Source organism: Sparus aurata, chromosome 8 (genome assembly GCF_900880675.1).
Source record: "Sparus aurata chromosome 8, fSpaAur1.1, whole genome shotgun sequence".
Classification (NCBI taxonomy): Eukaryota; Metazoa; Chordata; class Actinopteri; order Spariformes; family Sparidae; genus Sparus; species Sparus aurata.
In genome coordinates, this window is record NC_044194.1 from 351,216 (window position 1) to 376,268 (window position 25,053).

The following is a 25,053-nucleotide window of genomic DNA, read 5'->3' on the forward strand; positions in this document are numbered from 1 at the left end:
TACTATTTCCAAGTAAGTTGACCAACACTGTTCGTAATCGGTTGAGCTGAAAGGTGGCGATATATTTATGTGGCTTCATGTGTCACCCCACCAACAAGGGATGACCATTATTCAGAGTGTAGTGTGTTGGGAAATGTGGAACAGTTATCTCTAATGCTCACGGGTGCTAAATGTAGTAAACTCAGGCTGGTTAGTTCAGCAGAGCAGTGCTGCAGCACTCAGTTAGGTTTGAAATGTGGGTTTTTTGCACCTTTCATCTGGGGAAAGGTAAGGGAGGGAAGGTGGGGTGTAATTTCATGTTTGTATTGTTTCTCTGTTTCTATGGCAGTTGTCGCTCTACGTACGTGTTTTGTGATGTGGCTTCGTTGGTATATCTGAACCTGAATTATATGACTAACATGCATACGAGTGGGGAGAGTTTGGTTCAACTAATCACCTGGAACACAAAGGGTTTGAACAGCGCTGTAAAAAGCGCTGGGCAGGATTTTGGCACATCTTAAAACATTAAAGGCAGACATTGCATTTCTACAGGAGAGCCACCTGAGATCTCAAGACCACCTTTCTTTACGCAGAGGCTGGGTGGGCCAGGTGTACCACTCCCACTCACAGTTTAAATCCAGGGGAGCAGCATACTCCTTTTATCTGTCCCTGGTCCTTTCCTGACAGGCAGGGCAGGTGTGTAATGGTGGAGGGAAAGCTGTACAATGTCCCACTCATTCTAATCTGTATATATAATCCCAACTTCGATGATGATCAATTTTTCTCATCTTTATGGTCTTCAATTCCTAGTTTAAATTCTCACTGTGTAATTATGGGCGGAGATTTCAACTGTGTTTTAAACCCAAAGCTGGACAGATCTTCCAAAACCTCTCCGGCACTTTCTAGATCAGCAAAGTGTATAGAGTCTTTTCTAAAAGATTATGGGATGGTTGACTCTTGGCGTTTTAAAAATCCATCACTTTTCTTTTTTCTCCCAATCATATTCACGGATTGATTAATTTCTTTTAGACCAAAAACTTTTGCCACAAATGAAACACTGTGAATACGAAGCTATTGTCATTTCTGATCTTGCCCCACATCTGTTACAACTGGCATTCCAGCATAAATTGACGGCTGCTTCTTGGCGATATCAGATGCGTTTGTTAAATTCATGTCCATCCAGATAGAGCATTTTGTTTCTATTAATGATAATGGAGAAGTTTCAATGGGACACTTTGGGAGGCTCTTAAAGTCTATATTCGAGGGCAAGTCATTTCTCATGCTGAATCTACTCATCGCTCCACGTCTGAAACCACTTGTCTGAGATTACAGATGAAATATTGGAAATCGACCGCCAGAATTCAATAACTCCTTCACCAGACCTATACAATAAGAGGATCTCTCTTCAGTCAGATTTTGATCTCCTTCCACCGATGAGGCAGCTAAGCTAATACTTCAGACCAGACACAGACTGTGTGAGCAGGGGAGAAGGCGGGGCGCCTCTTGGCTCACCAAATTCGTCGAGCAGCCTCATCGAGACTTATAGCAGAAATTCGCACAGCCAGTGGTGAAATTCAACAGGAATCCACAGTGAATTTAAGTCTTTTATACAATCTTTATACCTCAGAGTCCAAAGGTGACCCTGCATTAAGAGGTGAATTTTTAAATAAATTACAAATTCCTACAATAGAAGAAAGCCACAAGGCTAGTCTCACTGAGCCTCTTTCGCTCCAGGACTCAACACATGCAATAAAACAATGCAAAGCTCTAAAACTCCAGGCCCAGATGGTTCATCGCCGAGTTCTTTAAAACTTTCTCTACATTAATCTCTCCTGTACTGCTTGAATGCTTTCAATGAGCCTTACCCGCCAGAGCATCAGGCATTTTATCAGGCTTCTATATCAGTTTTGTTAAAGGCAGGTAAAGACCCTAGAGAACCAGGTTCATGTCGACCAATTAGTCTGTTAAATGTGGATACAAAATTGTTAGCCAAGATGCTTGATACGCGATTGGAAAAAGTTCTCCCATCAATCCTATCACCGGATCAGACTGGGTTTATTGAAAAACGTTTTTTATTCCAACAACATTTTATACCCTCCTGGTTTGGCTCCTCAGCATGCAGAGGTTCTTGTATCTCTGGATGCTGAAAAAGCCTTCGACTGAGTTGAGTGGGATTTTCTTTTTGCAGTTCTTGAAAAGTTTGAACTTGGTGATAATATAATGAACTGGGGTAAGCTGCTTTATCAGTCCCCTCTTGCCTCTGAACTGACCAATTATTTTGGATCTCCCTATTTCCCCTGCAACGGGGGACGAGGCAGGGCCGCCCTCTTTCCCCACTCTTATTGGTCCTAGCTTTTGAGCCCCTGGCTATTGCTCTACGCTCCCTCAAGGGCTATGAGGGAATCTACAGAGGAGGGGTAGAAAACAGGGTCTCTTTATATGCAGGATGACTGCTTTTATATGTACAAATCCCTATGAATCCATCCCCAACATAATGTCTACTCTGAAGAAGTATGGTGAGGTCTCAGGTTATAAGATAACTTGACAAAGAGTGAACTGTTCCCAATCAACGAAACTGCCAAAGCCTTTATACTCCACACTTCCCATTTAAAATAACAAATTCAGTGAAATATTTGGGAGTGGTAGTAACGGGTATTAACGGCTTGTTAAATGCAAATTTTAAACCACTGTTTCAGCGCACTGTTTTTGAAGTTGAGGAGGTGGTCCCATCATCACTTTGGCAGGTAGAATCACACGCAGTAAAAATGAACATTCTTCCAAAAATGTTGTTCCTATTCCAAACTATTCCTATACTAATACGAAAATCCTTCTTTACATCCATTGATAAAATAATTTCTACTTTTATTTGGAATAAGAAGAGACCTAAAATCAGGAAAGCATATCCGCAGAGGTCGAAGCCGAGCGGGGGAATGGGAATACCACATTTTCAGCTTACTACTGCTCTGCTTTACTTTTTCTACTTTGCAGTATGAAGTGGCGTTTGTACATCACAAATGTGGGTGAGAGGTTGTACAATGCATCCAGTTTTTAAAACCTCATTTGTTAGTTGAGTGAGGATCGCTGTCATAGCTCTCTTTTGTTTGCGCAGAACGAAATGTTTTGTCCCCTCAAGTACGCTTTCAAAGATTCCCATCCAGCTGACGGGGACATCCCTGGAGTCTGATTAATGCCAAGAAATAATTCAATTTCAGATTCTATACATTTAAAAACCAGTGGCTATCCGTGATGATTGAATATTAGACGGCCCACTCTCCACCTCCTGGACTCCTTGACTTGACTCAAAATCACATTCAGCACTTAGTTTATGCTGTTCTGTCAAAGCATGTTGGTTGAAAAACACAACTTTTGAAACTGTCATGCAGATTTCAGCTCCGAACACAGACACGTCTCGCTCGCATCAATTATCTTCTTCTGGATAAAAAGCTTCTCCCCTTAGTAACAGATTGTGTTTATAAGGCCATGGTGATGTTGAATTATTTTTCTGTGGTTGTTTCCATACGTGTTCTCAATGTGTGCTCAAATCATCGGCAGTGCAGATTTAACCCTTTATTACTTTTGGAAGAGGGGTTTGTTAAATGTATAGAATCTGAAATTGCTTGTCTAGTAGATATACGATTATACTCAGTTTGCAGTATGAAGTGGCGTTTGTACATCAAAAATGTGGGTGAGAGGCTGTACATGCCTCACAGTTTTTAAAACCTCATTGGACTTCCGGTTATGCAGCAGGGAGAGTAGTCAGGTTTTGCTGGAGCACCGGCACACCCTTTATTTCGCGATTTGTTGTTGTTTGTGGTTGTTGTTTTTGTGGTTGTTGTGGTAGTTTTTGTGGTTTGTTGTTGTTTTTGTGGTTGTGTGTTGTTTGTGGTGGTTGTGGTAGTTTGTTGTGGTTGTTGTTGTTGTGGTAGTTGTTGTTTTTTGTGGTTGTTGTTGTTGTGGTTGTTGTTGTGGTTGTTGTGGTAGTTGTTGTGGTTGTTGTTTTTGTGGTTGTTGTGGTAGTTGTTGTGGTTGTTGTTGTTGTGGTAGTTGTTTGTTTTTGTGGGTTGTTGGTTGTGTTGGTTGTGGGTAGTTTGTTTTTGTGGTTTGTTGTTGTTGTTGTTGTTGTGTTGGTTGTTGTGGTTGTTGTTGTTGTTGTGGTAGTTTGTTGTTGTGGTTGTTGTTTTTTGTGTTGGGTTGTTGTGGCGTATTGTTGGTGTTGGGTGGGTGTGTGTGGTTGTTGTTGTTGTTGTTGTGTTGTTGTTGTTGTTGTTGTGGTTGTTGTTGTTGTGGTTGTTGTTGTGTGGTTGTTGTTGTTGTTGTGGTGGTTGTTTTTGTGGTTGTTGTTGTTGTTGTGTGGTTGTTGTGTGTGGTACGTTTGTGGTGGTTGTTGTTATTTGTGGTAGTTGTTGTGGTTGTTGTTGTGTTGTTTTTGTGGTAGTTTGCTTGGTTGTTGTTGTGGTAGTTGGCTGTGGGTTGTTGTTGGTTGTGGGAGTTGTTGTGGTTGTTGTTTTTTGTGGTAGTGGGTGGTGGGAGTTGGCTGTTGGTTGTTTGTTGTTGTAGTTCTTGCTGTGAATTCAGGGGTTTCACTTCATAATATTTTCCTCAGTGAGTTTGTGTGTGTGTGTGTGTGTCTTGGTCCTGGTCTTCAGGCTGGTTGCTGTCGTCCCTCTGCAGCCTCCATCTCTCCTCAACTCTCTGTGAGCAGGTGGAGTCAGTGACTGACAGTGGGCCTCCACCTCAATAACAGCAGAGAGATGGAGGCTGGATAAGCGGCGCAACTATCAGCTGAGGGCCGAGACAATTTCCTGTCACACAGGAAATGAAAGGGCGTGGACGCGCTGTGGCTCTTTGTTGTCACTGTGAGCAGCTTTATGAGCTGATGGCAGGTGATACCTTCCTCCGTCTCCTCCGTCTCCAACGCAAATGTCTCCCATCAAAGGGGGAGAAGGGGGGAGGAGCTCTCATCCATCAGACATGAAAGCAGCTGAAGTGACATTTGGAGGGAAGAAGCGTTCAGTCGATCCGCTCTGACATTTCTGCACATTCATGAATTTAAATGTAAAATCATCTTCACAGAGCAGACGCATGTTCATGTGTGAATATTAATGATTTCATGTGTCTTCGCTCTTTATTAATCATCATTAATCAACATGTTCACAGACTATTAAACAGCCGACTGCAGCTGGAGTCTCAGCACACCGCGCTGAGGATTTCTGTGTGTGCTTCAGCCTCATCACAGGAAGCTTTAAACTGACCTGTGCCGAGCTGACAATAATTCTGGTGTCTGGGTTCCATTAATCATCGGATGAAGAGTGATGACGAGCCCATCAGCTGTCCAGCACCACCCTTCATGTGTTATCATGACTGTGTCACCAGAAAAGCTCAGTTCAGTCATGGAAACATCTGTCTGTGAGCTGCTCTCTGACAGGACGTGTGCTACGATGATCATCATCCTCTTTGACTTTCTAATTACGACACACAGACATTTGTTCTGTTCATGGAAAATATTGATCAGTGCATCTTTAACTAGATTCAGCAGTTTAGAAGAAATCAAATCAAAATGCTCCTGAAACAGTTTTATTGCCTAAAGTGTTCAATCGATTACATGAAAGAGCTGAAATCACAAAGTTAAACCTGCAGCAGAACCACAGCAGAACCACAGCAGAGCTCCATGAGGAGGAGAGGCAGCAGTCAGAGTCCAAAGCGTCACAGCTGTTCAAGGCTCAGAACATGTTCGTTCTCATGAAGCTGTCAGCGGTCCAATCTGGACCTAAACTGTGACAGTCGAGCATCACGTCTCACTCAAAAACAATATTTTCACATCTTGTTTTCTCACTGAGAGTTTAAAGAGAAGATTCACACCAACCCCCTTCAGATTAGCCAGGTTAGCTTACTGCTAATGCTAACACAACATCTCCTGCTGCTGCTTCCCTTTAAGACACTTCAACTGGCTTTTATTGTGAAGGAGACACAGGAAACTCCAACCGACTGGAATCAGATAAGGTTGGAACGATTCAGACCAACTTCTTTATTATTATCATAGAAGCTGCTCAACTGTTTGTCCTAGCATGAAGACACACCTGCTGTTACCACGGTAACACAGAACTGAGGTTTATTACATCGTCCCCACAAACTGCAAACTGCGTGTCGACGTTTGGGATTCAAGAGAAAATGATTTCATTCTGCTTGGAGGCAGAAACATTGACTTTAAATCGACACGAGACTGAAAATGTGAGAATATTCATTTCTTACGTGGAAATTTTTATTCATGTTAAAAAGCATCTCATCCTGTTTTTAATCAACATTCTCAGTCTGTGTGTGAAACATTGGAAATGAAAATGTTGACAACCTGCTGTGAGGAAATAACCTGGAATGATCCTTTAATGTGACCAACAGAATCAGATCTTCTCTTTTCACTCCCAGTGAGAAAACTCATGACTTCCTAACATGTTGCCGTATTCCTTTAAACCTCTGACGTGGTTGTTCATGTCGTCATCATCATCAGAGGAGACGGTTTCCTGTGATGAAGAAGAAACCGTCTCCTCCGGCCACGTTAACGTCTCGTCTGACTCCACGTCATGTGGGAGGACGGGTGTCAGATTAGCAGATTAATACTGAGGAGGTTATGGATTATTAGAGTTCAGCAGGCAGTTTGTCTTCTTCAGGTGAATAAACGTCATGTTGACTCTGAAGCTCCATTCACACAGCAGCCATCTCCTCCTGCTGCTGATCTGAGCCATGCTAACATGCTAACACCAACATTAAGCCTGTGTATGGACCAATGAGCAGTCAGCTGCAGACAGCTGCTGCCTGTATTCATTAACATGTAGCTGTTGTCCACTCAGAGAGCTCAGTGAGCTGTTAGCATCATGTCTGCAGTGTACTCGTGGATGTAGTAGATTACTTTACTGAAGGAAACTTCTCAGGAGAATCTTGGTTCTGTGAATTCATTTGTTTTGGATTCTCCTCCTGCAGCATCTGTGCGGCGCCACCCGGAGGAGGCCGTCTGTCACAGATCCTGCAGCTTCATCTTTAACGATGAGTTAATGAGCAAGCGGCTGGTTCGTCTGGATGGAGCTTCAGAAAAACATCCTTAGCAGCAGAGAAGGAATGACTGTTCGACTCAAAGAGACAATATGGTACAAGAAATTACAAAAATAAGATTCTGAATAATCTTCAATCCTTTTTACATCCTCGTCCTCCTGCTGCTGACACACCGAGTCAGTCTCTGCGTTTCACTACGATATGAAGGCCACTTTGCAGCTGTTGTGAGAGCTGGTTTCTCTCAAGTGTCCGTTGGAGCAGGCGTCAGGCCGCTGGGTCGGTCTGGGAGGGGGAGGAGAGCCAGAGTCTGTCAGGTCAGAACCACAATCCTGTGTGTCGAAGCCCAGGATGACGCTGATGGAATGAGGCATTTCCTGAGGAAGATGAACGACAGTTCAGACACAAGACCAACATCAACACTCATCAAACCTCACAGCTTCAGAGTTCTGTCCGTCACAGTCCGTTTCTCTGCAGAACCCAACAGGCAGATGACCCGTCCATCCGGACCTTTGAATCAACTTTACTAACCAACTGAAATCTGTCACATTTAAACCGTTTCCTTTCAGCTGAATTCATTCTGAGCTTTCAGCCATATGTCACGGCCTCCATCAGGTCACTCAGTGTGGTGCTGTGTTGGATGGAGATGACCTCTAACCTCTGAGGGCTCCTAGGTGATGACATCATCCATAGGGTCAGACAGAGATACAGTGATTTTATCTGAAGCCAGGAGACGCACTGGGACACATTTAGATCAGAAGCGACACGTGTGGAGCTCTGACTGACTGTGTCCCGATGTCTGAGTCAATGGCTCGACTGCATCCTCTGATGAAGACCGTGACATGTGGCTGAAAGCTCCTGGATGAGTGAGCAGCTCACCTTACAGCTCCGGATCTGCAGACTGATGCCCTCCGCCTTCTGAAGGATCTCCTCGATGTCCAGCTTCATGGAGAGCTCGTTAATGTGCTGCAACCAAATGACATATGCTGTTACCAACAACAACAACAACAACCACCAGACAGACACTGTTTACCAACAACAACAACAACCACCAGACAGACACTGTTTACCAACAACAACAACCACCACAAGACAGACACTGTTTACCAACAACAACCACCACAAGACAGACACTGTTTACCAACAACAACAACCACAAGACAGACACTGTTTACGAACAACAACAACCACCAGACAGACACTGTTTACCAACAACAACAACCACCACAAGACAGACACTGTTTACCAACAACAACAACCACCACAAGACAGACACTGTTTACCAACAACAACAACCACCACAAGACAGACACTGTTTACCAACAACAACAACCACCACAAGACAGACACTGTTTACCAACAACAACAACCACAAGACAGACACTGTTTACCAACAACAACCACCACAAGACAGACAGTGTTTACCAACAACAACCACCACAAGACAGACACTGTTTACCAACAACAACAACCACCACAAGACAGACAGTGTTTACCAACAACAACCACCACAAGACAGACAGTGTTTACCAACAACAACCACCACAAGACAGACAGTGTTTACCAACAACAACCACCACAAGACAGACACTGTTTACCAACAACAACAACAACCACAAGACAGACACTGTTTACCAACAACAACCACCACAAGACAGACAGTGTTTACCAACAACAACCACAAGACAGACAGTGTTTACCAACAACAACCACAAGACAGAAACTGTTTACCAACAACAACAACCACAAGACAGACACTGTTTACCAACAACAAGACAGACACTGTTTACCAACAACAACAAGACAGACACTGTTTACCAACAACCACAAGACAGACACTGTTTACCAACAACAACAACAACAAGACAGACACTGTTTACCAACAACAACCACCACAAGACAGACAGTGTTTACCAACAACAACCACAAGACAGAAATTGTTTACCAACAACAACCACAAGACAGAAACTGTTTACCAACAACAACAACCACCACAAGACAGACACTGTTTACCAACAACCACCACAAGACAGACAGTGTTTACCAACAACAACCACCACAAGACAGACACTGTTTACCAACAACAACAACCACCACAAGACAGACAGTGTTTACCAACAACAACCACCACAAGACAGACACTGTTTACCAACAACAACCACCACAAGACAGACAGTGTTTACCAACAACAACCACCACCACAAGACAGACACTGTTTACCAACAACAACAACCACCACAAGACAGACAGTGTTTACCAACAACAACCACCACAAGACAGACAGTGTTTACCAACAACAACCACCACAAGACAGACACTGTTTACCAACAACAACAACCACAAGACAGACACTGTTTACCAACAACAACCACCACAAGACAGACAGTGTTTACCAACAACAACCACAAGACAGACAGTGTTTACCAACAACAACCACCACAAGACAGACAGTGTTTACCAACAACAACCACAAGACAGAAACTGTTTACCAACAACAACCACCAGACAGAAACTGTTTACCAACAACAACAACAACAAGACAGACACTGTTTACCAACAACCACAAGACAGACACTGTTTACCAACAACAACCACCACAAGACAGACAGTGTTTACCAACAACAACCACAAGACAGAAACTGTTTACCAACAACAACCACAAGACAGAAACTGTTTACCAACAACAACAACCACCACAAGACAGACACTGTTTACCAACAACAACCACCACAAGACAGACACTGTTTACCAACAACAACAACCACAAGACAGACACTGTTTACCAACAACAACAACCACAAGACAGACACTGTTTACCAACAACAACCACCACAAGACAGACAGTGTTTACCAACAACAACCACAAGACAGAAACTGTTTACCAACAACAAGACAGACACTGTTTACCAACAACAACAAGACAGACACTGTTTACCAACAACCACAAGACAGACACTGTTTACCAACAACAACAACAAGACAGACACTGTTTACCAACAACAACCACCACAAGACAGACAGTGTTTACCAACAACAACCACAAGACAGAAACTGTTTACCAACAACAACCACAAGACAGAAACTGTTTACCAACAACAACAACCACCACAAGACAGACACTGTTTACCAACAACAACCACCACAAGACAGACAGTGTTTACCAACAACAACCACAAGACAGAAACTGTTTACCAACAACAAGACAGACACTGTTTACCAACAACAACAAGACAGACACTGTTTACCAACAACCACAAGACAGACACTGTTTACCAACAACAACAACAAGACAGACACTGTTTACCAACAACAACCACCACAAGACAGACAGTGTTTACCAACAACAACCACCACAAGACAGACAGTGTTTACCAACAACAACCACCACAAGACAGACACTGTTTACCAACAACAACCACCACAAGACAGACACTGTTTACCAACAACAACAACCACAAGACAGACACTGTTTACCAACAACAACAACCACAAGACAGACACTGTTTACCAACAACAACCACCACAAGACAGACAGTGTTTACCAACAACAACCACAAGACAGAAACTGTTTACCAACAACAACCACAAGACAGAAACTGTTTACCAACAACAACAACCACAAGACAGACACTGTTTACCAACAACAAGACAGACACTGTTTACCAACAACAACAAGACAGACACTGTTTACCAACAACCACAAGACAGACACTGTTTACCAACAACAACAACAAGACAGACACTGTTTACCAACAACAACCACCACAAGACAGAAACTGTTTACCAACAACAACCACAAGACAGAAACTGTTTACCAACAACAACAACAACCACCACAAGACAGACACTGTTTACCAACAACAACCACAAGACAGACACTGTTTACCAACAACAACCACCACAAGACAGAAACTGTTTACCAACAACAACCACAAGACAGAAACTGTTTACCAACAACAAGACAGACACTGTTTACCAACAACAACCACCACAAGACAGACACTGTTTACCAACAACAACCACAAGACAGAAACTGTTTACCAACAACAACAAGACAGACACTGTTTACCAACAACAACCACAAGACAGACACTGTTTACCAACAACAACCACAAGACAGACACTGTTTACCAACAACAACCACAAGACAGAAACTGTTTACCAACAACAAGACAGACACTGTTTACCAACAACAACAAGACAGACACTGTTTACCAACCACAAGACAGACACTGTTTACCAACAACAACAACAACCACAAGACAGACACTGTTTACCAACAACAACAACCACAAGACAGACACTGTTTACCAACCACAAGACAGACACTGTTTACCAACAACCACAAGACAGACACTGTTTACCAACAACAACAACCACAAGACAGACACTGTTTACCAACAACAAGACAGACACTGTTTACCAACCACAAGACAGACACTGTTTACCAACCACAAGACAGACACTGTTTACCAACCACAAGACAGACACTGTTTACCAACAACAACAAGACAGACACTGTTTACCAACCACAAGACAGACACTGTTTACCAACAACAACAAGACAGACACTGTTTACCAACAACAAGACAGACACTGTTTACCAACAACCACCACCACAAGACAGACATTGTTTACCAACAACAACATGAGGTCAGCTCACCTTGAGGATTTCATTGAAGCCGTAGTTCTCCTCCATGATCTTCTGTTTCTCTGAGTCAAGGATGGCACAGCAGACCAGCAGGTGGAAGTTCTGACAGGGGAGACCTGTCCACATCACCTGAAGAGGACGCACAGTTAGAGACAGGTGGACACTGTCCACACACACAATGAGATGAAGAATGGCAGCTTCAGCTGTGAGCAGAGACTCACCTCCCAGAGTCGCAGGACGTCCTGGAAGCTGAGCTCCCTCTTAAATCTGATCAGTAACCAGCGGAAACAGAAGTACAGATAACCTGAGTCCTGAGACTCTGCAGAGCCAACACACACACACACACACACACACACACACACACACACACACAGTTAAAGTTAAAGGGACTCAACAATACAACACTGATTTTATAGAGAAAATATAAACAGAAATTTAGATCTAAATTAGTTGTACAGTTTTGTCTGTTATTTTAATAATAATATTAACTGATTATTATTCATAAAAAATAATCATTTTAAGAACTTGTTACAGTGAAGTTCAGAGAAGAATCATGTGTTTGTATGTGGAGGGTCAGGATGGTGATGACATCATTAAATCAGCTGACAGACCACAGTGTAGAGTGTGGCTGTACTGATCAGCTGACAGGTGCTGATTTATTGATCAGATGTCAGGTTGGTTCAGCTGGCAGCAGGAAGCCTCCTGATTGGCCTCTGCTGGAGATAATGTCATACTGTTTGTTTGTTATTGTGTGCTCAATGCTTTTATTGTGAAGCACTGTGACTTTTATTTTGAAAGCACTATATGAATCAAATTTTAATCACTCGCATCCTGTATGTAACAGTGTCTGTGTGTTGATGCACTGAAACACACCCGTCACTGAGCTGATAGGACGACATGTTTCTGTGACATCACCATGACATCATCAGTATCTAACACTGTCACAGGTACAGGTGAGTGTGTGGGAGGAGTTTCATACCGAGGTAGTTCCAGAAGGACAAGTCGAGCAGTCTGAGCAGCGTGCTGAGCTGGATGAGCTGAGTCTTCATCCCCTGCATCTGCTCCTCAAAGTTATGATGCTGAAACACACACACACACACACACATACACACACACACACACACACACACACACACACACACACACACACAGATGCTCAGGGTAGTTCATCAATATTAAATTCTGTGTTTCGGTCAGTTTAGGCATTAAAGTTTATTGTTAGATTCTGTAACTATCCTGCATCTGTTTTCTTTGTCACATTTTAAGGATCTTGTAAGAATGAAACTGATTTCTACACCCAGTGTTGTCTGGACCTCAAGTCATCACTGGAGTGTGTCGAGCTTCAGTGTAAATGTTGCTCAGACTGGATGAACGCCCGCTGCTGGTTTACAAACTGTAGAACAGTTTGATTGTGAGTCAGTGTGAAGACTACACGTTCCTCTCTGAACATAAACTGATGCAACATGAAGAAGCTGCAGTCTGCTGCTCAGCTCACCATCTGATCCATGAAGGACACAAAACACCAGAAAGCATCCACCTCGTTCTCCATCACGAAGAGGATGGGAGACAGCAGGTCGCTCATCCCCTGAACGTAACCTGAACACACACACACACACACACACACACACACAGTTCAGTCACTGACGTCACTAAACAAACGTTCGTCGAGCTTTAGTCTCTGTCCACTGAGGACACAACATGATGAAATCAGACATTTCTGTTAGTTCGTTGTGTTAATGTGAGGAAGGTTACACCCTCCTCATCATCGCTCTACACACAAGTCACAGATGTCACATGATTCGTGACATCATCAGTTGTTCACTCGTTCAGCAGGAGCATGATCTCCACTGACAACAAGAGATCTTAAACACATAGATGAGGTCTGATCAGGCGGATGATGGAGTCTCACCCAGGTCGAAGTCGTACATGCAGTAGGTCATCAGGATGTCGTGCAGCAGGACCAGGCCCGGGTTGTCGATGCCTTCGTAGAACCTGTTAGTTCTGTCTGTTCGGTTCACATCTTTCTCTGAAAAGAGCCACAGCGCACGAGGACAATTCACCTGATGGGTTTAACTGATCAGTAACATCTGAAGCCAGAATCCTCCTGATGTTCAGCTGCTGATTAAACTGCAGATCAGATGAAATAATTAGAACTTAACATGGCTCACCGATCAGACTCCTGTAGTCTCTCAGCCGGGAGTTTCTCCTCTCTTGTTCCTCACTGACAGACTTCCACTGCAGCTTCATCCTGAAGTACTCATCACTGCAACCACACAATCAATCAGTCAGCTCATCCGATCGACTCATACGTACAACATGATGACTTGTTCGTCTCAGATGTTACGTTTAGAACAGAAATAATGTAAAGTGAGCAAAGTGTAACAAATGTTCAGGATGCGTCAGTCGTACGTTTTGGATCTCTGCAGGACTTTTCGCTCCTCCATCGTGCTCTCCCACGGGAAGTATCCCAGCAGGAACTTCCAGGCCTCTTTCCTCACAGCGTGACACAGTCCCTGCAGGGTCACATGACCAGTCACATGATGACCTCATACAAACACAATGAGTGGATATTAATAATGTGACTGCCATTGGTTAAAGGGAGGTGATCAGTTAGAAGCTAACGTGCCCCTTTAAAGATGACTTGTTTCAGGTGTGTGACGTCGCTCATCCTCCCCTCTGGATCCTGATGTTTGGTCCAGTCGTCTGGGGACAGCGGCTCCCTCCTCGTCACCTGAGGCCTCGCTCCCAGGTCGATCTGACACACAGGTACACAGGTGACACAGTCACAGGTGCTTCATGCTAACACACCTGTAATCTGTGCTCAACAGAGAACATGGAGTGTTGACCTGCAGCTCCTCAGACCAGTTTGTTTCTACAGAATGAACTTCCTGTATCTGATCAGCAGAGGAGCCACGATTTAAAAAATCCAAGACTCCATTTTCAATTTAAACATTTGTTTCAGCAGTGACGGCTCTGCCATCATTAGACCAACCCTAACTCATGGATCAGTGACAATCAACAGATCTTTGGTTTCATGTCCTGACAAACTCTCTAACTCTACCCCACAACAACAGGTTGACTTTATCCTGGTGGCTTTTAAGCTAGCTGCAGGCTAACACTTAGCTAGCTGCAGGCTAAAACTAAGTGTTACTTTGTTTTCTTTGTATGTGTACAAGAAGTCTGTGATCAATAAACCAGTAAAGATCCCCTGATGTTGATGCAGATGCAGAGTGAGCCGCAGCTTCCTCTCACCCTGGTGATGACCTCGAAGCCGGGCTCCTCCTGCTGGTTGATCTCCAGTCCTGGGATGACTTCACCCAGCAGGTCGGCCACCTCCTCCGGTGGGCGCTGGTGCTGCTCCTCCGTCCCCCGGAAAGCATCATAGATGTAGTTGGTGACTTTGGAGAAGCCGCCCAGAGTGGTGACGTACGGGTCTTTTCGGAACTTCTGCTGGAGACGAATGTTTTTCTTAAAGGGACATTTCACCAGGTTTTAACAGGATGTTGAGTCAGTGTGGGGGGTTAATGTGGTGATGTGACAACATAAAGACCTCAGTGTGGTTTAACGTGACGAGACAGCTGTAACACTGTTCTTCAGCTGTCTGCTGGTCAACTAGAGACAATCTGAGTGCAGAGGACGTTGTGGAGACATGTGACATTCAGCCATGCTTATCAGAGTGAGCAGCAGAGAGAAGCATATACAGCACGTTAATGTTTCAACACTAAACTCTTCATCTGCTCCATTAGAGGACGACTACACCTGCTGGACACGAGTTGTGTGTGTGTCGGCTCAGCTGACTGGTGAACGTTATCATGAGAATGTGGTGCAGTTTATACCATCTGTGAGCCTGTTGACTGATTTAGATTCTTACATGGACGAGGCCAAAGTTGTTGTCATCCAGAAGGTTCTCGAAGGACTGAGACAGAGCTTTGTTCGGTGTGCTGACCAACAGACACGTCTCATCGTCTGGAGCCCTGCAAACACAAAACTCACAATATTCACACATGAACTGATCACAGTCACACAAAACACTGTTTCACTGACGTCCACAGCGAAGCAACGAAGATCCTCAGTCACATGTTTCGACTGACGGACTGATTTTATCATCCACGTTCAGCTGAGCGTTCAGTCAGTGTGAACTACAGGCAGCAGACAGAGACGAGCTGCTGAAGAGTCACATATTTCTAACGAGCAGACGTGAGCGCTGATTCAGAGATCTGGAGAATAAACAGTGAATCAACGTGTTCAGTCGTCCTTTTCATTCATCTCTCTAATGAAAGACCAAACAGCCAATCAGGAGACAGACGGTCAGCACGACGTCACAGTGAAAATATCCGGCACTTAATCAAACGATTTCATTATGAAAGGCTTTGATAAGAACTTTAATATCAGCTATCAGCAGGCACACAGAGGAGACACTGTCCCTGCGCTCAGACTTAATAAAACAGGTCCACTGAGGCGACACATGAGCAACAGCACAAATCAAATCAAATACACAACCGCATGACAAAAACTGACCGGTGTAACTAACAATGTCCTCTTATAGAAAGTGTGTGCGTTCGATCAACAAGCTCCTTGGAGACGAGGAAAGCCTTCTGAGGACAGAACCAACCCTCGCCACACTACTTCCTGCCAGCAGTACACTTCACAGGTGTCAGTCCAGTCGGACTCACTGTGGTTATTCACGTGTCGGGTACTCACTCGCTGAGCAGAGCGAATCTCCTCAGGCTGTCCAAGAACTCGGTGCTGCCTCCCTGGTGGAAGTGAAGCGCAGGCAGGGACGCTGATGACTCCTTCAGTCTGAAGACCAGGAAGGTCCAACCTTCTTCCTTCACTGTGATGGACCTCAGGTCACTGACACTGAAGGTCAACGCCCACCTGCTCCGCTCATGGCTGTGGTTCAGAGAGCCTGACAGACCGAGTACAGGGATTAGGAAACAAACACAGACGGCTGGTCATCAGCCAGTTACTACAGGTGTGACAGGTACTACAGGTCTGACAGGTACTACAGGTGTGACAGGTACTTCAGGTGTGACAGGTACTTCAGGTGATAACAAGGCTGAAGAACCTCTTCACTGAACTAACATTTCATGATTTCACAGCAGTTTGTTCTGTTGGTCAAGGTTTTAAAACATCAGTAACCTCTTTACTGCACTCTACTGCGCTTCTTCACTTTGCTCTGCAGGTAACCTGTAACAGGTGTGAGAACATACTGAGAGTAGAAGAAGAAGACTCACTCTCTCCATTGGTGCAGGGTTTCTTCCTGAAGGACACGGCATTGATCATGTCCCACTCCGTCTCATAGCTCAGCTGGGTTTCTAACAGCTGCTGCGACTTCTCACCTGAACATTGGTCCCACTCCATCACTGAGCTGGAGTCCTGAGACACACACACACACACACACACACACACACACACACACACACACACACACACACACACACACACACACACACACACACACACACACACACACTTCATCTCATTGTTTGCTGTCGTCTTCCAGCTGTTAGGTTAAATTAGGTGTTGTAATATAAAGTAATCAGACTACTCTGGTACACTAACCTTCCCAGCACACAGCATGTTTGACGGGTCCACAGCGTCGTCCACAGGTCTGTACTCCACCATGATTTCAGCATCCTGTCAGTGAGCAGACACAACCTCTTTCATAGCAGCAGAACACCTCAAGTGAAGCTTTTTATAAAGACGCTAGGATCAAACTTTTTAGGAGCCATTAAGAATCAAGTGGAGCCTAATTAACTGTTAGTTATTCTGATTATATGATCAACTAAATGTTTGCTTTCAGCTTCCTCATGTGAAGTTTTCTGATTCTTCTTCGACAGTAAAGTGAATTTAGCTGTTTCATCATCATCACCTGCTAATTAAACAATGATGTCAGAGGCCGTTAGTCTCAGCCCACATGTGATGTCATGTCTGTTTTACATTTACATTTTTCTGTTCCGAAGTGATTTACAGTAATTCATACATACATTCATACACTGATGGCGGTGGCTGCCATGTTTTACCTTGTCAACAATCCGAAGTGAGCCAGAAATAAGTAAATCCTGCTCGCTGCCTTCGTCCTCGCTGCCAGGATGAATGAAAACTCCTTCATGTTCAAACAGAACCTGTGTGACGGACAAAATATTAAAGGGTTAGTGTGTGAGGTGTCACATTCAGCAGGACCGTAGAGGAGCAGTAACCCACCCATCTGAAGAGAGTTATTTACAATATTAAATAAATCGTCTTTAAAAGAGCTATAAAATGTTTTAAAAAAGGAAGTGGGAATGGGATCTAAAATGCAGGTTGTTGGTTTTAGTTGGGAAGATACTTTGGCAAGCATCTCAGCATCTACCAGGACAAACTTCTCTAGTGTGTCCTCATGTAAAAATAAAGGTTCTGTAGTAATAAAATTGATATTCTGATCTTTGGATAAAAGGGATCTGATATCATCAATTTTACTTCTGAAGTGATCTGCAAAATCTTCACATTTAGAAATGGACGACTCTCTGCTAGACTTCATAAAAACAGGGTTAATAAGATGGTCAATTGTTGTGAATAGGATTTTGAGGTTGTTCCGGTTATCAGCTATCAGTTTTGAAAAATGTGATTGTCTTGAATCTTTAATTGCTTTATTATAGGTGTTCAGATGTTCACGGAAAATGTGGTAGTTCACTGTTAATTTGTCTTTTCTCCACCTTCTTTCAGCTTTTCTACATTTTTTCTTTAGTTGTCTAGTTTTTTCATTTCGCCAGGGAGGAGTTGGAGTGATAATGGTCTTTTTCAGAGTGAGTGGAGCAACCATGTCAAGGATTGACCTCACTTTACTGTTAAAACTATCTACTATAAAATCACATGAGGCAGGTAAAATGTCTGCAGGAGTGTCATGTAAAAGATTAATAAAATTTGCAGTGACTTCATTAGTAAGATAGCGTTTCCTGACAGTTTGCTGGTGAATATCCTGTTGTATAAGATCACGGACATTAAAAAAGACACAGAAATGATCCGACAGACCGACATCACATCCATCACTGAGGAGATGTTAACAGACAGGCCGTGGGTAATTAAAAGATCCAAAGTGTGTCCTCTGTTATGGGTAGGCTGAGTAACATGTTGAGTAAAATTTATAAAATTAAGTAGGTTTAAAAATTCCATGGTAAAAGTGTCTGATTTATTGTCCATGTGTACATTAAAATCACCTGATATAATGACCCTCTCGTAGGTTGTGTGAATGATTGTGAGTAGTTCTGAGAAATCTGAAATGAAAGAAGTGCATCGTTTGGGTGGTCGCTAAACTGTCATGCAGAGTATGGGTGGGTTGTTGAAAACTGAGGAGTGATATTCAAAGGATGTGTAGTGTCCGAATGTAATGTCTTTAAAACCAAGTGATGCTGAGTGGATGGTTGCTGTGCCGCCACCTCTTCTGTCTATTCTACTGGAGAATGAGAAATTGTAATTTGATGGTGAAGCTTCAATGAGAGTTATTGGTCCATCAGTGTTCAGCCATGTTTCTGTTAAAAACATGCAGTCAATATTTCTATCTAAAATTAGGTCATTAATAAGAAATGTCTTATTTAAAAGAGATCTTACATTTAAAAGTGCCATATTCAAAGTCAGGGGTGGAGTAGCAGACGTCTGTATGAGTGTGTTTATGGATGTAAGAGTTCGTTTACTGTGGTGGCGGCGGTGATTCACGTTAGCTCTGTTCGTGATGTGGACAGGAATAGGGAGGGCTACATTTCGGTCTTGCCACAAGGGGGAGCTAGTGGTATCAGGTACATGGTTTGGTGTTGCCGACAGAGGAAGGGCAGGTGAAGGAGGGGAGGAAGTGGGAGAGGAAAAAGTCAACAGTCAGTCACGTGCGGCAGATTGTACAGCATACTGTACATTTGCTGCAAGCATGCGGCTACCCAGCGTGTTGGGATGGAGTCCATCACTCCTGAAGAAGGCTGCACGCCCCCAAAACAGGTTAAAATTGTCAATAAAACCAATGTTGAGGGGTCTGCATGCTGATTGGAGCCAGCTGTGGAGACTGAGCAATCTGCTAAAACGCCCTGCTCCACGGACCACTGTGGGGATTGGGCCAGAGATAAAAACTGACTTTCCACAGGCACTTAAAAAGGATAAAAGACCATTAAAATCCTTTTTGGTCAGCTCTGACTGCTCATTGGATGGACGTAACGACTTGAGGGATGTCAAGTCGTTACGTGTGCGCCAATTCCCCGCCTCCATCTCAGCGTGAATCTCTCGGAGGCGGCGAGGGGAGAAATTTCGCTCCGGCCCTGATCCGCCTCTCTAGGTAGTATCAGGGCCGTATTATTGGAGAACCGAAACCAGTGTGAACGGATAAGCCGGCTTCGTGTATCGGGGGCGTGTCGATCGGACCGACGTTAACTACACAGGTCCTTAATACTGAGAAATGTCCCACAAAGCAACGTTACATGACCAAACAAAAGTAACGTAGTAACTGTAACTGTCTTTGGCAACTTATATGAGGAAAAAAATACCGCAGATATACGTGGAGAAGCGTCCGTCCTCCCGCCCGTCCTACCGACTCTTCCTCACATTTCTGCCCGAAAAGCAGTGTCTGTCACCGGCAAAAAACTTTAACTCACAGAGTGACGGTCAGCCCTCCAGACCGAGACTTCAGGGAACTTTCCCCCATAAAACAGCCTCCGTCCCCACCAGTGAGGGAGTCAGATTGACAGGGGGACACAGGGGAACACCTTGAATGTCATCATCATGACGTCACCGTCACGCCTCTTTAGGAGCCGCAGCGCCGGCTTTCTGTGTGAATTAACGGCAGTTCGTCTTTAGGGCTTTAGTTCTACCTTGTAGAAAACTGCCAGTGGTGCATCGATCAGTTTGTTTTTGTGAATTCAGTGTTTTAACGGGTTGGTTCAGATTCACTCAATACACACATTAACACACTAACTGATTACCTGAGGCAGCAGCAGGGCAGCAACACCTGGGCTCCACCACATCACATTGAACATTGTCACAGGAGTCTGGATGCTGCAACTTCAGCTTCCCGTCACAAAAAGCTGTCTGAGGGTTTGTTTGGTCCAAACTAGAGTCCTTAAACTGACTTAGACACGTTTCAGCTGCTGGCGTCCACAGCAGGACATCACCAGCCTCATCCGCCAGAGCTCCTGCTGCTCCTGCAAGCTTCAGTTCACACTGTTCTCCTCATGGATCTAGACCTTCATCATATTGTGTCAGCATGTCAAATATTTGAAAGTGACATCAGCAACAGCCCCAGAAACAGTAAAGATCATAGAAGCGTTTCCTATCAGGATGGTTTGACGAGTCAGACCAGCAGCAGGTCGAGATGAACCATCTGCGTTTCAAACATGTTTGTTCAGTTGTATCTCCTCTGAACACACCTGTTGTTCAGCTGCAGGTACACACACCTGACTGACTGACAGCAGTTGAAACTCCTTCTGTGTTGAGAAACTTTGTTAGCTGCCATGCTAACGTTAGCAGTATGGGCGTCAGCTAACTGGAGTGTGTTGACATTTTTAAAATGCCGTAGAGATTTTTTTTATCATTGTATTATTCAGTGAGTGGTTCAGTTATCGACCCAACAGGCTGCCTGGTGTTTAGAAGCTAACTGTTGACCACTTTAGTGACTTCTGTGCGGCCCGACCTGCTAATAGCCGTCAGCTGGCTTCGTTGCTACGATGCTAATGTTCAGAGCGGTGTTCGGAGCCTCCGGGTCGGTTCGTCGGTGTGAAAACAAAGTGTTCAGATGAACAGTGATGTCGTTAACACAGGCTCACAGCCGACTGCGGTGATTTCGTGGCATGTGTTCGGATTGCTGTTGTGAGCGGAGGGTGTCGTTGTGGCTACACTACAGCTAGCACAGCGGCTAACGCTAGCTAACTTCAGCTAACTCATCATTAGTTTAGCTAGGTGAGCTGCGGTGAGGCTCAGTGACACACTGACGGCACCTCGTAGAGTTATCAATAACAGGAAGTGACAGACTTGATTAAGATTAATAATGTTAACATGTTTTTACCTTCATCACAGAGTCCGCCGCCATGTCACCCGCTCTCTCTGCTGATGACGTCAGCAGCTCACGTGCCTGTCAACTTCCAAAACAAAACTGACAACTCAGCTTCCGGTAAAGCTCCGCGCACGCGCACCGTGAGTTACTATTTTTCTTTTGCTTTATATTGTTTGACGTGACGTCATTATGCTATATAAATACATGTACTGTTTAGTTCAGAGATGGATTTATTTTGAAAAGTCAAATATTGTTCACTTGTGATTTTTAATAAAAACAAACGCAGTTTTCTTCTTTTCTTTCTAAAACTATTTCAGAACGACCTGAAAACAGAGTGAGGAGGATATGAACATTAAATCAGAGACAATAAATTGTACTTTGATGTTTAAAAGTGGCAAAATGTCTCGGATGTACAAGAGATAGAAGAACATCTGCAGTCATTGATTTGATTTTTCAGAAACAGTTGAGTATAAAAAATCACATTGGACAGATTTTACTGATTTAAATGAGACTTTCTGCTCAACAACACTTGTCAGAGTCACACACTGAAGGCAGAGGCTGCCACGCAGAGTGCCGGCTGCTCATCAGGAGCGATTTGGTGTTCAGTGTCTTGCTCAAGGGAGACCTCGACCTGCGGCCGGGGAGCCAGGGATCAAACCAACAACCTTCTGATTACTGGACGTCCCGCTTTACCTCCTCAGCTACTGCTGCCCTATGAGTTTTATTTTCACAGAAACAGCTATTAAAATCATCATGATGTGATATTTGTTGGGTGTATACTGAACAAACATCTATTATTTAATCTGAAGAATAAAATGTAATAAATATTTATAATGCCTGGTGTCATGTATTTGTTCTGCTTCTTGGTTAAATGATGTGTTTTGTAATGTTTATGAAAATGTTCAGGAAAGTATTCTGATAAAAAAGTGAAATCAACGCGGAAGATGTCCTTGTATACGTGTCAGACCCCCTAAACTCAATTCCAAGTCTGATGGGCTGCTTTGCTGAACCCTCTCAGGACATAAAGTCAGTGTCAATAAAACAGAAGCCTTGGCCCTGAATTCACTTACTACACATCAGATCAGAGCAACATTCTCATTTAAGTGGCAAACTACAATAAATTGATAGACAAAATATCTGCTGATCTCACCAGGTGGGCTGTGCTGCCCCTTTCTATCTCAGGTAGAATAGAAAGTATTAGAATGAATGTGCTGCCTAGGTTGTTATTTCTTTTTCAAACATTGCCCCTCTCACCACCAAAAAGTATGTTCACAATATTAGACCGTCTTATCTCAAGATTTATCTGGCAAGGGACGCGCCCACGTGTAAGATACAAAACTCTACAGTTATCCAAACAGCTCGGAGGACGGGGGCTTCCTCACCTTAGATATTAATGGTTGGCCCGTCAGCTAAGGGCCCTGACAGTTTGGATTTTGGATGAGAGAGACACTAGATGGCTGGAGATTGAAAAGTCACTCTGTGCTCTGATGCCTTTATCAAATGTTCCATTCACTGAAAATAAAGCTCTTGAAGAGACCCTGGGTAGATGGTCAGAAGCCACTATGGCGGCATGGAGAGAGGTGCAGAGGACCTTCGGCCTCCCTGGTAATGTATCGGCTCTGTCAAGTATTGCTCATTTAAAAGGATTTATGCCGTTGAAATTGGATGGGGGATATAAAAAATGGAGACATCTGAACCTAAATTTTGTCCATCAGCTTATTAGGGAACAGGAATTAAAAACATTTGAACAGTTAGGTGATGAATTCAGTCTGCCAAGGTCAGATTTTTATAGTTACCTTCAGGTAATTAGTTATCTGTCTAAACTCCCAGATTGGACTATCATTAAAAAATCCGATTCACCTATTGAGCGGTACTTGACAAGGATCCAAAAAAGAGAGCATACTAGGAGGCCAATATCTAGTGTATATATCACGCTGTCTAGTATAAAACGAGAAAACACTCATTAAACAAAAATGGGAAGCAGAACTTGAACTAGAGATAAGCATGGAGGTCTGGGACAGTATTTCTTCAGAAGTGCATAAAGTTACTTGTGCAAACCTATGGAGAGAGTTCCAGTGGAAAATAGTTCACAGATCTTTTAGAACCTCGCTAATCCTTTCCAAGATAGATCCCAGTCAAACAGGTGCATGCTGGAGAAATTGTGGAGATGAGTCTGCGAACCACACGCATGTATTTTGGAAGTGTCCAATTTCTGACAACTTTTGGAGGGAGATATCTGACTCATTGGACAAAATATTTGCTTCTCAGTTGCCCAGGAACCCACTGCTGGCCATCCTTGGGGCACTCCCTGAAACAGAGATGAACAGGAAAAAGACATATCTACTGCATATACTACTTACAGCAGCCAGGAAGGCAATAACCTTAAACTGGCTTAAAAAAGATCCCCCGACACTTGATATATGGCAGTCAGTAGTTAAGAGAATTTACATAATGGAGAAGATAACTTTTATGTTGAGACTCCAAAACACACAATTTGCGGACCGATGGGCACCGTGGCTGGAAATGGTGAAGGAGGAATACTGTTCAAGTTATCAACCTGAGCACCAGGGCCAAAAACTGTGAGAACTGTTTCTTTTCCATTGTCATTACTGTATTTGTTTTATGATCTAGCAGAATGTCTATATGTGTATATGTATGTGTATGTATATATATATATATGTATATATATATATATATATATGTATATATGTGTATATATATATATATATATATATATATATATATATACATATATGTATATATATATATATATATATATATATATATACATATATGTATATATATATATATACTATACATATATGTATATATATATATATACATATATATATATACATATATATATATATATACATATATATATATATATATATATATACATATATATATATATATACATATATATATATATATATATATATATAAAATGTAACAACTGGAACATGTATTTTTCTGTGGCGGCGTTGTTCAATAAAAATAAAGTTGAAAAAAAAAAAAGTGAAATCAAATCAAATCCTGATGATTATAGATAATACAGATGTATGAATGTGAAAAGAAAGAGTGTACAGTTTATTAAAAAACACTGCAGACAAATATGCATAATATACATTATATGTTTGCATGTACATGTTGTATAGTGTGCAGGATCTATATTACACATATACAGTGACAGTGCATGAGCTCTGTGCATGTTTAAAATGAGTTCACCTCGAGCCTGCAAAGCATGATGACCCCCCCTGAAAAAACAACGTGTATGCATTTGTATGTTTTTACAGCATCACAGTTATAATCAAGACCTGGAGAAGTGAAATTGTGGTTTGATGAAAGAACTACGTGGTCTGTTCATATTCAGGAG

General features: G+C 43.1%; 1 protein-coding gene across 3 annotated transcripts; it reads right to left on the minus strand.

The window, feature by feature from the left end:
* Positions 1 to 5,535: 5,535 nt before the first annotated feature.
* Positions 5,536 to 21,799, minus strand: LOC115587028 (TBC1 domain family member 15-like). Of its 3 annotated transcripts, none has more exons than XM_030426582.1 (17): positions 21,690 to 21,799; positions 17,695 to 17,796; positions 17,234 to 17,308; positions 16,906 to 17,047; positions 16,370 to 16,577; positions 15,540 to 15,642; positions 14,921 to 15,115; positions 14,295 to 14,423; positions 14,078 to 14,181; positions 13,837 to 13,931; positions 13,578 to 13,694; positions 13,164 to 13,264; positions 12,648 to 12,747; positions 11,890 to 11,987; positions 11,681 to 11,797; positions 7,897 to 7,983; positions 5,536 to 7,394 (listed from the first exon to the last, which is right to left on the minus strand). In XM_030426582.1, the coding sequence occupies exons 1-17, from the start codon at positions 21,711 to 21,713 to the stop codon at positions 7,215 to 7,217; spliced, it is 1,977 nt and encodes a 658-aa protein (XP_030282442.1). In that variant the 5' UTR covers positions 21,714 to 21,799; the 3' UTR covers positions 5,536 to 7,214. The 3 variants fall into 3 exon arrangements, with proteins under 3 accessions (XP_030282442.1, XP_030282441.1, XP_030282440.1); XM_030426581.1 differs by having other exon boundaries at positions 14,921 to 15,118; XM_030426580.1 differs by having other exon boundaries at positions 14,921 to 15,136.
* Positions 21,800 to 25,053: the final 3,254 nt, after the last annotated feature.

Bases quoted from the DNA above. Each gene is read 5' to 3' on its own strand.
- LOC115587028 (XM_030426580.1), bottom strand. From the start codon at position 21,713: ATGGCGGCGGACTCTGTGATGAAG. The intron at 13,265-13,577 runs GTGAGACTCCAT...GTGTGTGTTCAG, and splicing joins CATGTACGACTTCGACCTGG to GTTACGTTCAGGGGATGAGC. The intron at 11,988-12,647 runs GTATGAAACTCC...TTGGCTCTGCAG, and splicing joins GTCCTTCTGGAACTACCTCG to AGTCTCAGGACTCAGGTTAT.